The 12217-nt window shown below is 47.0% G+C and overlaps 1 protein-coding gene and 1 non-coding gene across 8 annotated transcripts in view; both read right to left on the reverse strand.

Annotated features, from left to right (window-relative positions):
• Positions 1 to 12217, reverse strand: part of LOC139567505 (ubiquitin carboxyl-terminal hydrolase 34-like) — a 67228-nt gene that overhangs the window by 15861 nt on the left and 39150 nt on the right. For 5 of the 7 annotated variants that reach the window (XM_071388830.1, XM_071388828.1, XM_071388826.1 and 2 more), the window contains exons 42-63: positions 11861 to 12064; positions 11515 to 11592; positions 11127 to 11221; positions 10683 to 10855; positions 10127 to 10277; positions 9884 to 9962; positions 9734 to 9787; positions 9542 to 9637; positions 9372 to 9436; positions 8990 to 9065; positions 8800 to 8847; positions 8569 to 8634; positions 8376 to 8456; positions 8201 to 8286; positions 7424 to 7592; positions 7053 to 7127; positions 6828 to 6979; positions 6317 to 6470; positions 6009 to 6065; positions 5118 to 5222; positions 3889 to 4036; positions 1540 to 1670 (exon numbers count right to left, since the gene is read on the reverse strand). In XM_071388830.1, the coding sequence (XP_071244931.1) occupies positions 1540 to 1670; positions 3889 to 4036; positions 5118 to 5222; positions 6009 to 6065; positions 6317 to 6470; positions 6828 to 6979; positions 7053 to 7127; positions 7424 to 7592; positions 8201 to 8286; positions 8376 to 8456; positions 8569 to 8634; positions 8800 to 8847; positions 8990 to 9065; positions 9372 to 9436; positions 9542 to 9637; positions 9734 to 9787; positions 9884 to 9962; positions 10127 to 10277; positions 10683 to 10855; positions 11127 to 11221; positions 11515 to 11592; positions 11861 to 12064 (2343 nt within the window). The remainder of the gene's footprint in view (positions 1 to 1539; positions 1671 to 3888; positions 4037 to 5117; positions 5223 to 6008; positions 6066 to 6316; positions 6471 to 6827; positions 6980 to 7052; positions 7128 to 7423; positions 7593 to 8200; positions 8287 to 8375; positions 8457 to 8568; positions 8635 to 8799; positions 8848 to 8989; positions 9066 to 9371; positions 9437 to 9541; positions 9638 to 9733; positions 9788 to 9883; positions 9963 to 10126; positions 10278 to 10682; positions 10856 to 11126; positions 11222 to 11514; positions 11593 to 11860; positions 12065 to 12217) is intronic. The other 2 variants (XM_071388825.1, XM_071388829.1) reach the window with 1 other exon arrangement.
• Positions 7875 to 8006, reverse strand: LOC139569015 (small nucleolar RNA SNORA17). Its single transcript, XR_011673851.1, has one exon. It is a non-coding gene; the product is annotated as a small nucleolar RNA SNORA17 (small nucleolar RNA).

Genomic DNA, 12217 nt, shown 5'->3' on the forward strand with positions numbered 1-12217 from the left:
AACAGAGATTGTTTATCTTAGGAAATCTGCCTAGTCGCGGTATAAATATATACGCTTGTGTAACTTGCACGCAAGGTCGGTCTTTGCCTTTCTGCCGCACTAGGCGAGACAAAAAAAAAGTCCAAAAGACGTCGGCTCAAGCTTTTATTTTACCGTTATTTTACCAGGTAAGTTGACTGAGAACACATTCTCATTTACAGCAACGACCTGGGGAATAGTTACAGGGGATGAATGAGCCAATTGTAAACTGGGGATGATTAGGTGGACATGATGGTATGAGGGCCAGATTGGGAATTTAGCCAGAACACCGGGGTTAACACCCCTACTCTAACAATAAGTGCCATGGGATCTTTAGTGACCACAGTCACAACACCCGTTTAATGTCCCATCCAAAAGACGGCACCTTACACAGGGCAGGGTCCCTGCTATTATTTTTTAGACCTGAGGAAAGAGTGCCTCCTACTGGCCCTCCGACACCACTTCCAGCAGCATCTGGTCTCCCATCCAGGAACCAACCCTGCTTAGCTTCAGAAGCAAGCCATCAGTGGGATGCAGGGTGGTATGCTGCTGGCTTACTGGGGTGCAGCCTACCATGTCGGCCAGCCATGGAATTTTATGAATACCCATACACGTGGTAGACCCACCATTTGTAAAACAGGCCGTTGCATTGGCTTTATTAGTCCCGATTCCTGTGACTAATCAATTTGGCTATTTAAGCTCCGAATAACAGCCACCCAACTTTATCAGGAGTTATCGTGAGCCTATTTGCAATGTGTTTGCACAACAGGAAATATTTGAATTTTTCGCTATGATCAACTTGTCAAAAATGTACAGATACACTGACACTGATCATGACAATAGGGTGAAACTAACAGTTGTGATAGTAGATTCTATACTGTCCATTTTACTTTGACCTGTCCTGTTTAGGACATATTGTTTGTTAACGTGACAGAGTATTTCTTGTTTGATTGGGTGCAATGTAGTTTGATCAGAAAAACCTGCATGATGTAAAAAGTGTCCAAATTTTATCTGCAGCCTGTAGACTACAGAAAAGGCCACGTACTCATTCTACCATACGCTTTATCGGCTACATGATTTGCGTTAGATTTTATTTTTGACCGAACGTTGATGGAGGGCCGCATCTCTGCAATAGCACCCTGGAGAAGCAAAATATTTCACGCCCCCCGTCTTTGACAAAGTGGGCACTGCTTATCACAGGGCGGCATCACCTAAAAAGAACATATGCCACTGGCCGAGAGAAATCGTCATTGTTTTAGGGCAGAATTGTGTGAGGTTTGATGTGTTTTTGTTGGTGCCAGTTTAGCTCAGAAAATGCCGCCCTCATCAATCTGCAGCCAATAGGAGGACGTCTAACCCTGCTCGCCGGCCCCGTTGGCCCTGTTGCATGTTGCGCTATCTAGCTGACGCATCCAGTTGGGTGAATAAATCTGCTCTGAGCTTCTCGTGTCCGTCTGTACCTTGAGTAGAACCCAACACTATTAAAACACAGGGAGACAGGATCGCAGTGAGTAACCGTACCTGGTGGAGCACCACGGTGGTGTCGGGGGACAGGGGCAGGTCCCGCGTGGGGATGTGGAGGGAACGCGTGGAGCGGAACATCTGCCGGAACGAGTTGCTGGGAATCAGGGAGACCAGGAGGTAGGCTGCCGCTAGAGGGACAGAGGGAGAACTCAAAGAGTTAGAGCAGCGTTTTGCCTAAATGTCTGTCCATTTTTATATTTCCAGGCTAACTACACACAATCGTTCTTTTGCTAGAGCGAGAAGAGAATGATGGGGGATGAGTGCAGTGGTACCTAGCTCTCGGTTGGTTCTCTGTGAGAGGTGGGGATGGAAGCGAGAGAGGGAGTAACAAATCACACAAGATGAAAGGGCACTTTTGTAACCTGTTTTCGGGCATAGTTTTATGGAGAGCTTTTGTAACCAACACTGTATATCTAAAAGTATGTGGACACGCTGCTGACAGCTGTATAAAACCATTTCATCTCCATAGACAAGCATTGGCAGCAGAATGGCCTTACTGAACAGCTCAGTGACTTTAAACGTTGGACGGGCCAACAAGTCAGCTGGTCAAATTTCTTCCCTGATAGAGCTGCCACGGTCAACTGTAAGATCAGATAGATGTAGGCAAGACTGGCCAGGGGGTCGAAGCACCACATACCTGTGGCATTGTGTTGTAGTGAAATCTTTATTTAATACGTTTGCTTTATGGACTTCTTTCAAAGACGTCGTTGCAGCGCCATCTACTTGTTGTATTTATTTACTTGTTTATTTGTGAGGGCAACTCCTCTACTCAAATGAACTTTGTTATTGTTGACGGCAAAGTTATTATTCTGAAACCCCTGCTTTTGTACTATACTCTTGTTTTATTCCGTTGAATGAAAGGTTGAGAGACCACAGGTCAATTTAGACTGCAACTATGTAACAATTGTCTTAAGAGGCTGCACCATTCATCTCAGAAGTACGTGTTCAGCAAGTGGAAATGTGTCTGATAAGCAGTAACAAGTTTGTTGATGGGCATTTATACTGAGTTTAAGTTTGAATAAATTTAAGATGTACTTGGTCATCACTGCTACACACAATACCTGGCTTGTGGCGGCCGAGAGTTCAATAGCGACGTCGCTTTGTGATCCTTCGAGGTCGGCTCTTCCCATCATTCTGAAGCCAAATTCACCAAGCGTTGGATTGTTCACCCACTTATAGAAACCTTCCATTGATCTCACTGTGCAATCATTACATAAGGACTGTGAGGAGAATGTGTATGCAGAAGATTCCAGAAGAAAGAAAGAAAACACTTATTTTTCTTAACTCCCTGTATCCGGTGGCAACCTGACCCGACAGGAAGGAGGAGAAAGCCCCTCTTGCACAGCACCACTTTTTAATAAGAACGTTGTTACTATGGAAAATAGAATGATGAACAAAAAGCACCCTATTTTGAAGTGGAAACGTCTAGGAGCAACAACGGCTTAACCGCAAAGTGGTAGGCCACACAAGCTCACAGAACAGGACCACCGAGTGCCCTTAGGGCGCAAAAAACGTCTGTCCTCTGTTTCAACACTCACTACACAGTTCCAAACTCCCTCTGGAAGCAACGTCAGCACAATAACTGTTTTTATGGAAATTCATAAAATGGGTTTCCATGGCCGAGCAACCACACACAAGACTAAGATCACCATGCACAATGCCAAGCAACGGCTGGAGTGGTGTAAAGCTCGTCGCCATTGGACTCTGGAGCAGCGGAAACACGTTCTCTGGAATGATGAAACACGATTCACCATCTGGCAGTCCGACGGACTAATCTGGATTTGGCAGATGCCAGGACAACGCTACCTGCCCCAATGCATAGTGCCAACTGTAAAGTTTGGTGGATGAGGAATAATGGTCTGGGGCTGTATTTCATGGTTCGGCTAGGCCCCTTAGTTCCAGTGAAGGGAAATCTTAATGTTACAGCATAAAAGTACATTCTAGACGATTCCGTACTTCCGACTTTGTGGCAACAGTTTGGAAATGGTTTGTCAAGATCGGTGTGGAAGAACTTGACTGGCCTGCACAGAGCCCCGACCTCAACCCCATAGAACACTTTTGGGATGAATTGGAACGCTGCGAGCCAGGCCTAATCTCCCAACATCAATGGCCGACATCACTAATGCTCGTGGCTGAATGGAAGCAAGTCTCCGCAGCAATGTTCCAACATCTAGTGGAAAGCGTTCCCAGAAGAGTAGAGGCTGTTTTTGCAGCAAAGGGGAGACCTACTCCATATTAATGGCCATGATTTTGGAATGACATGTACGACGAGCAGGTGTCCATATACTTTTGCAGTGTAGTTAGTAAGAACTTCCAGACAGAGAAAGACGTCACAAGTGTTCTTACAGGTGCGGACACGGGGGTAGTTGTGGGCCAGTAGGAAGCGCTCCACCCAGTTTTCCATGTTCTGCAGCACCCAGCTGTGAGCCAGCTTGTTCCTGGGGGTCTGCACCGCCAACCAGTCCAGACACTGGCTAGGGTTGTACTCTATCACCTGGGAGAGAACACACACAACAAATATTTTTGGCAACGGCATCAAGATCAACTGAAATAACTTGATAATGTGGATTAAGGACAAATAGATGGATAAATTGATGTTTAACTGAAGTACCTTGATAAAGAACAATGAATCAGATGAACCTATGTGCCCCTCAAAGACCATCACTAAGCTAAGGACCCTGGGACTGAACACCTCCCTTTGCAACTGGATCCTGGACTACCTGTCGGGCCGCTCCCAGGTGGTGAGGGTAGGCAACAAGACATGCGCTCCACTGACCATCAACAATGGGGCCCCTCAGGGGCGCGTGCTTAGTCCCCTCCTATAATCCCTGTTCACACACGACTGCGTGGCAACGCCTAACTCCAACACCATCATTAAGTTCGCTGACGACACGACGGTGGTAGCTCCTGATCACTGACGACAAGACAGCCTATAGGGGGGTTAGTGACCTGGCAGTGTCAGCAAGACAAACGGAGCTGATCAGGGACTACAGGAAACGGAGAGCCGAGCACGCCCCCATCCACGGGCTGTAGTGGCGTGGGTCGAGAGCTTCAAGTTCCTCACTAAGGAATTAACATGGTCCACACACACCAGCACAGTCGTGAAGGCGACAAAACGCCTCTTGCCCCTCAGGAGGCTGAAACGATTTGGCATGGGCCCTCAGATGCTCAACAAAGTTCTACAGCTGCACCATTGAGAGAATCTTGACTGGCTGAGTCACCGCTTGGTACGGAAACTGCTAGATGGCTACCCGGACTATCTGCATTGACCCTTTTTGCACCGACTCATCACATAGGCTGCTGCTACTGTTTATTATCTATCCTGTTGCCGAGTCAGTCGACCCCTACCTATATGTACATATCTACCTCAATGGCCTTGTACCCCTGCACATCGACTTGGCTATATACACGGGGTAACAGCACCAAGATATCGTTATTTAGTCCTTCTATTATTATAATTGTTCTATCTAAACCGTTGGGAAGGGCCCGTAAGGATCACTGTTAGTCTACACCTGCTGTTTACGAAGTATGTGACCAATAACATTGGATTTTATCTTGAGTGTGTGTGACCGTACCTCCCAGATCCTCTGTAGTATGTATGAGGCGAAGGAAGGCATGCCCGGAGGACCACCTGACAGCTCCATCAGCATGGTGAGCAGCTTGAAGAAAGGGTTTGCCGCCTAAAAGAGGAATGCAGAGAGAGAAAGAGAAAGAGAGAGAGAGAAGGGGACGGCGAGAAAGAGAGAGAGTTGGGGACGGCGAGAAAGAGAGAGAGAGTTGGGGACGGCGAGAAAGAGAGAGAGAGTTGGGGACGGCGAGAAAGAGAGAGAGAGTTGGGGACGGCGAGAAAGAGAGAGAGAGTTGGGGACGGCGAGAAAGAGAGAGAGAGTTGGGGACGGCGAGAAAGAGAGAGAGAGTTGGGGACGGCGAGAAAGAGAGAAGGGGACGGCGAGAAAGAGAGAAGGGGACGGCGAGAAAGAGAGAAGGGGACGGCGAGAAAGAGAGAAGGGGACGGCGAGAAGGGGACGGCGAGAAAGAGAGAAGGGGACGGCGAGAAAGAGAGAAGGGGATGGCGAGAGAGAGAGAGAGAAGGGGACGGCGAGAGAGAGAGAGAGAAGGGGACGGCGAGAGAGAAGGGGACGGCGAGAGAGAAGGGGACGGCGAGAGAGAGAGAGAAGGGGACGGCGAGAGAGAGAGAGAAGGGGACGGCGAGAGAGAGAGAAAGAGAGAGAAGGGGACGGCGAGAGAGAGAGAAGGGGACGGCGAGAGAGAGAGAAAGAGAGAGAAGGGGACGGCGAGAGAGAGAGAAGGGGACGGCGAGAGAGAGAGAAAGAGAGAGAAGGGGACGGCGAGAGAGAAGAGAGAAAGTAGAGAACATTTAAGGGATAAATTGAGATTTGTACAAACTAATAATTGAGTTGGATAATAGATTGAGAGCATTATGTATTAAAAGTATAGGTTCTCACATCAGTGCTTACCTCAGGCGTCAGTTTAGCGATAGAGGTGAAGAGCATGGATACAATCTGGAATAGAACACAGGAGAAATGATGTCTCTGTGTGTATGTAATAATAATAATAATTTGGTGGGTGCTTATATTTGTCCTATTTCAAACATGTAAAAGTGTGTATTAATACAAATTGGAAATGTGCTTTTTGCAAATTCCAACTCTCTCCCCGAGACACCCTCGGAGAGTGGGGTCACGTCCAGGGTCTGCCATTAACAGCGGTGACGTGTTTGTTTGTGGGTGCGTCGGTGTGTGCGTGTTAAACGTACGTGCTCGGCCAGGCGGTTGTTGTAGCGACACAGGCTGAAGATGAGGTTGCAGGTCTGCCTGATGTTGATGCCGTCTCGGATGTGCTGGAAGAGGAAGGGGAAGCCTTTCCCCCCGGTCAGGGCTGCCATGTCACTCTGGGACAGAGTCAGGTGTCTGGAGAGAGACGGATGGAGAAAAGGAGATTAGAATGAAGGTGAAAATAAGCATACGAAGAAGGAGGATTTGATAGTGACAACAGCGAATAAATTGGGTGCTGTATGTGGTAGTATTTATAGCTAACTTTAGGGCTGTATTACCAACACTGTTGTCCTGCGCCAAAGCTATGACCCAGCAAATGTACAATACCAAATTGTCTAGTCACAACAATTTTCTAGTTCTGGGTGATACACAACTTGTCCTGTAACATTGACTAATCTCACTTTGCTAGTAGCAGGTCAAATCCCTGTGCCATATATGGCTTTCCTGTGTCCCAAATGGTGCCGTGGCCGTCTCTGCCCGGCAGTGCCCTACCTCTCAGAGCGGGACTGTTCCACCAGCAGGGCGATGAGAGCTACCATCTTCTCCAAGGCGGCCGGGCGGTACTTCTCTTCCGCCAGGGACAAGATGTCCTCCTCCTCATCCTCCTCTTCTCCCTCCTCCTCAGACAGCACCTCCACCTGGGGCTGGGGTGACCGGGTCATTACACACACCATCACAGAAACACACACACACACACACAAACTAGCGTATACTTACGTTCTCAGGCCCCTTGGTGCCCATGTAGAAGTGCACCATGATGGAAATGGCTTGTAGGGACAGAAGGAACTGACTCTGGAGGAATGAGAAAAGAGGAAAACAGACTGTTAGCAAAAACCTTGTTCTCTAAAAACACTTTTAGCCATGTATCTTGGTGAGGTAATACTCAGGTCATGGGGTTCAAGCCCTGCAGGAATCACAGAAAACATACTGAAAATGTATGTACTCAGAGAGCGGGCTCTGGTCAAATGTAGTACACTCTGTCGGTAATAGGGTGTAATTTGGAACTCGTTTTTACACAGTTAAGTCCTTTGGGATAAAAGTGTCAAGAGTATATTCCTATTAAATGACTATTGTTATCAACGACCCACCTCCTCCTCTCCCATCTTGGCGAACTCGTAGAGGAAGGCGAAGTACTCGGTCAGGTGTTTGCTGTGGGGCTTGACGCCATGCTCCATGATGGACAGCAGCGTCTTGACGAAGCGCGTCACGCACGAGCGGCTGCCGATGTCCTCCACCGGCCCGTCCATGTCGTCAGACCTGGAGGCCGCACACAGGAAGTGACATCAGACAACTTCTCAGGTCATGTTCATTCGGTACCAAACAAATGAAAATGGACTGAAACAGAAAGGGACTACCTAGACTTGTCCAATGACAACTCCCATTTTCGTTTTCTGTTGCAAAGCATTTTGAAACGTTCTCTGTTGAGTACCTTAATGAACATGACCCAGGTGATACAGTGGAATTAAACTTGGGAGTTTTCCCTGAGTTTGTCCAGAACATTATTGATCTAAACTTCTTTAGTTAGTGACCATTTCCCTCCATGTTGTGCCACAAAACTCCCAGTGCCCACAGTGCTAGGACAACTTGGTGACACGTGGCACCTTTCTCTCAGCCAGCTAATGACACAGACACAACACGGTGATGTCACGCTGCATCGCCTCTAGCGGCAGCAAAACATGATCAGCCCAAGAGCCACGTTATAGACGACTCATGGGATATCAGAAGCTAGTTTAATGTGGGAAAAATTCTCCCCCAAAAACTCCGCTTAAGCCATCAATTGTTTACGCTATAAAGCTTACAAATGAACTTGTTTCTCAGTTGTGATTGATTGGCTGGTTGATTTCTACATAAGCAATCATTCCTACCCGTCCTCCATGCCAGGTTGTAGGTAGAGGTGGGCGTGGACTGGCCGTAGCCTCTGGATGACGTGGATACACAGCCTCTGAAACATCTGATGGGGGACAACAGGGCAGAGAGTGTGAGAGTGCGTGCGTGAGTGTGGTGTGTGTGAGTGCCGAACAATCTGATTGGGGCTCTCACCTGTCGAACAATCTGATTGGGGCACTTGATGAGGATCTGCATGGGCCACCAGTTGTCATCAGCCATGCGGTCCAAAAACCACTGAAAGACCATGACCACATGAAAACAGGAAGTTAGCAATTACCCTGATAATGACTGAAAACCATTCAGCACAATACGTGGTCCCCGATTTGTGCTTCAACAGTCAATTTACCTCGCAGGCCGCCTGGCTGTTGTTGAATTGTTTGGTCAGTAGCTCGATCCACTGCAACATGGTGGGCTGAAAACACAGACGAAATTTAGACAAACCTTTGCTAGAAGTTACAGACCATCTTCCACGCGGTATAACAGAGGACAAAAAAAATCTAAACCGCTGAAAAATAACCAGACTGCAATCTAGCCACTAGAGGGAGCCATCCACTGACAGTAAGGAAGGACAACTCACCTTTTCCTTAGAGTGAATGAACGTCTCCAGGACAAATGACGTGCTAAGCTGTAACCAAGGAGAAGTGTGAGAGTGGAAAGCATATTCAAAGTGTCAAGGTAAAGCCATAAATAAATCTGCGAAAAGTTCAAGGGTTTTTCAAATTAAGTTCTATGGTTGAGAATAAGGCTTTAGTGGAGTGCGGTCGTACCTTGGCAGTCATGAGGGAGATGGCTTTGGGGTCTGGTAAAGTGCTAGGGATGCTGCTGCAAAGCTGCCACATGAACCTGGAGGTAAGAGTACAGAGAGAGTCACAACACTGATCTCAGACCAGTTTATCCACCAAGGCAACACTTCATCCTACATAATTTACACCATGTTAATAGATCAAGACCATATTCATATTTGAATGGATATGAGCTTTAATTGAGACAGTACTTCGTAAGTAAAATCGATTTAGTTATATATTTCAGGGTCAAGTCACGGGCACACAAGCAAAGTACTCTTAACATAAGTTCTCAAGAACATCACATCTGCAGTCTAGCTTCAGAAAACGTAGTCATGATGGCTAGTACAAAAAATTTGTCACTTACCCAAAGTATGTGTGCTCGAAAATGTTCTTGTCCTGGAGAAACTGCATGTTGTCTTGCCAAATCCACTGAGTAGAGAAAAGAAAAGAAATACAGAATAAGTATTTCAAAGTTGGGAGAGAATAAAGAATGTGAGAAAGGAGCGCGCCATGAGATTGTAACCAGCCGGGTACCTCGAGTAGATCTGGAGAAACGTCGAAGTTGAAGTCTTTGCCATTTTCCTCCTCGAGCTCCACTCTCTTGTAGAAAAGCATGTAGGCACTGTGGGTCTGGAGGGAGAGACACGGGACAAACTGTCAACTTTAAAACCCATCATTTCATTCAACGAAATGTCACATCAGAAAACGATTTACAGGGAAACTGACCTTCTCAAAGGAGAAGTCCATGAACTTGTCGGTGACAGAGTCGTAAGTTTTTGTCTGAAAGACACATGTTGGTGAGACGAAACATTTCAATATTGAAAAGTATAAATGAACAGGAAAACACTGGAGCTTTGTCTTTATTTTAGGATTTACCGTCATCTCTCCACCGAAGCACTCGGAGGCTAGCTGGGCTGAATCAAAGGGCTTCACCTCGGCATCGTTGAACAGGTACCTGAGAAAAGCAAACTAAGTTAATGACAGTCGATTATATTCCCGAAAATTCTAAAGCACTCAGATGTAGCACAGTGTATCGTAAAGCCATAACATGAGACCTCTTTTTTTTTTTTTTTTTTCCCCACTGATCTGATTTCAATAAGAGCCAGAGATATTCTTCACCATTTGTTATTCTTGTAGGCGTGCGGGTTGACGATGTCTCGGATGAAACTGTAGTAATGGCCGCCGTCCGCCGTGCCTGTGTGCACCGTGACGCCGATTAGGTCGTACTCGTAGCTCTCCGCCACCTTAGCCCCACCCTCCTCCCGGAAACCTGTAGTAGGGTATAGTGGACCACGTCACTGACCAATCCATTCCTCCAATTATTGGTTGAAGGTATGCTGGTTGCTCCACCTAGCTTGCCCTCTGATAGGCTAGGTGGACCTGACGAAGATACCAAGAGGTTCAAAACTTCTCATATAATCGGCGATAAATCACTGGGGAGCATTACAGACACAACATTGTTTTCAAATATTCTTTTTTCTATCCACCACCTGCCACATGTCTTTTTTTTTTTTTTTACAGACTATGAAAAGGTAATTCTCCTCCTATTGCTATTCAACCCGATTTCAAATACACCGAATAGACAGTATAGTGACACCAAGTGAATGTAGTACAGGGCCTATGGAGAACCAATCAGGTGGTTGGGGGTCTGTCGGGAACAGGAAGTGACGCGTACCCTCTTTCCTGTCGCCCTTGGCCATGAGGAAGTCCTCGGTGTAGGGGGTCATGTCGAGGCGCAGGGGGAATGAGAAGTGCGTGTTGACCTTCTCCTTCATCATGGTGACCATGTTGAAGGTGTAGCGCATGGTGTTGAAGCTCAGGATGCGAGGCAGCTTCTTGAAGCAGGCCCTGGAACGGAGCAGGATGGAGAAAGGGAAGGGAGATCAATATAAGCACAGGTCTTGGACAAAAAACAAAAATAGAGAAACTAGAGATGTCATTAAGTTATTTCTTCAAATCGTAAACCAACATCAACTGGTGGAAAACCAGCTAACCATTCCAAAAATGTCTGGTATACAACTACCACCTCCAATGTATTATGTTTAGCTTATTTTCAGGGGAGAAAGTACAACGCATTTGGACCAGCAGGGTCCTCTTCGGGAGGTTCGAGTCGACTCACCTCTTCTCGGCGCGTACTTTCTTGCCACACTGGGAGCAGGTGTACATGTTGTCCCCCTCCAGAGTGTCCTTGATGGTCACCTCGTCCAGAGATTCCTGAGGAAACACGAAGACCAACGTCTCTAGCAACACGCCAAGCAGCACTGTATGCCCACAAGAACTAGGAGCATAGAAAATACACCAGACTAACAGAACACAACATAGGATGACATGAGGAAAAGTTGCCATTTGCCAGAGTAAATATAGAAGGCATCGGTAGAATAGAAGGCATCGGTGTGATACTACAGTGCTATGAGATTTGAGAATTGTGACTGGAAGGTAAACCCCAGTCTATAACACTTGGTTGCACTTCTAAACAAAGTCAACGATGTTGATGGCGACGTGCTTACGTAGATGTTCTTCATGTCGGCCACCTGGCACCGGACTGTGTAGAACTCTTCGGCTGTCTGACTCACGTGGTCACAGTCCTGTTGGACAGAGAAAATTAGTTGGATGAGGATGGCTTCACACACGCACACACACTCCAACACGAACGCAATAAACACACATAGGGCGACATTTTGTAGTGAATTCTTGTAGCGCAAAGGAATTGTGCACAGCACAAAAAAGACGGTAAATCTCGTTATCTCGCAGTGTTGTTTAATGCGGTTTATAACGAGTTTTGCACTTTACACAATTCTTTTGCACTATGGAAATGTTGCCGGTAAACATTTAAAGGAGTACAGTGATTCTTACCAGCGAGACCACATTGTTGGTGATGACGCCGCCAAAGAGAGTCTTCACTGTGTTCTTCAGGTCCTGGGACATCTCCTCGATCTTGGTGATGAGGTCGGTGAAGAACTCGGTCATGTCCTTCTGCTCGCCCGTGTTCAGGGGCTGCTTGTCCATGGTGTAGGTCTTACAGAACGGACGGGGGTTGTACGCTTTCCTCTCGCTCTCCTGGAACCAGGGATGGAGAGGGGAGGAAAATTAGGCAATGGAAGAAAGGTGGAGTGGAGAAAAATTGAAGTAGCCGTGTCTCTACGGGGACAATGTCTGTTTGTCCTGGTCAACGGACTGAGGGGATAGAGAGGGGTGTGAAAGAGGGCTGAA

Source organism: Salvelinus alpinus, chromosome 2, assembly GCF_045679555.1.
Source record: "Salvelinus alpinus chromosome 2, SLU_Salpinus.1, whole genome shotgun sequence".
Classification (NCBI taxonomy): Eukaryota; Metazoa; Chordata; class Actinopteri; order Salmoniformes; family Salmonidae; genus Salvelinus; species Salvelinus alpinus.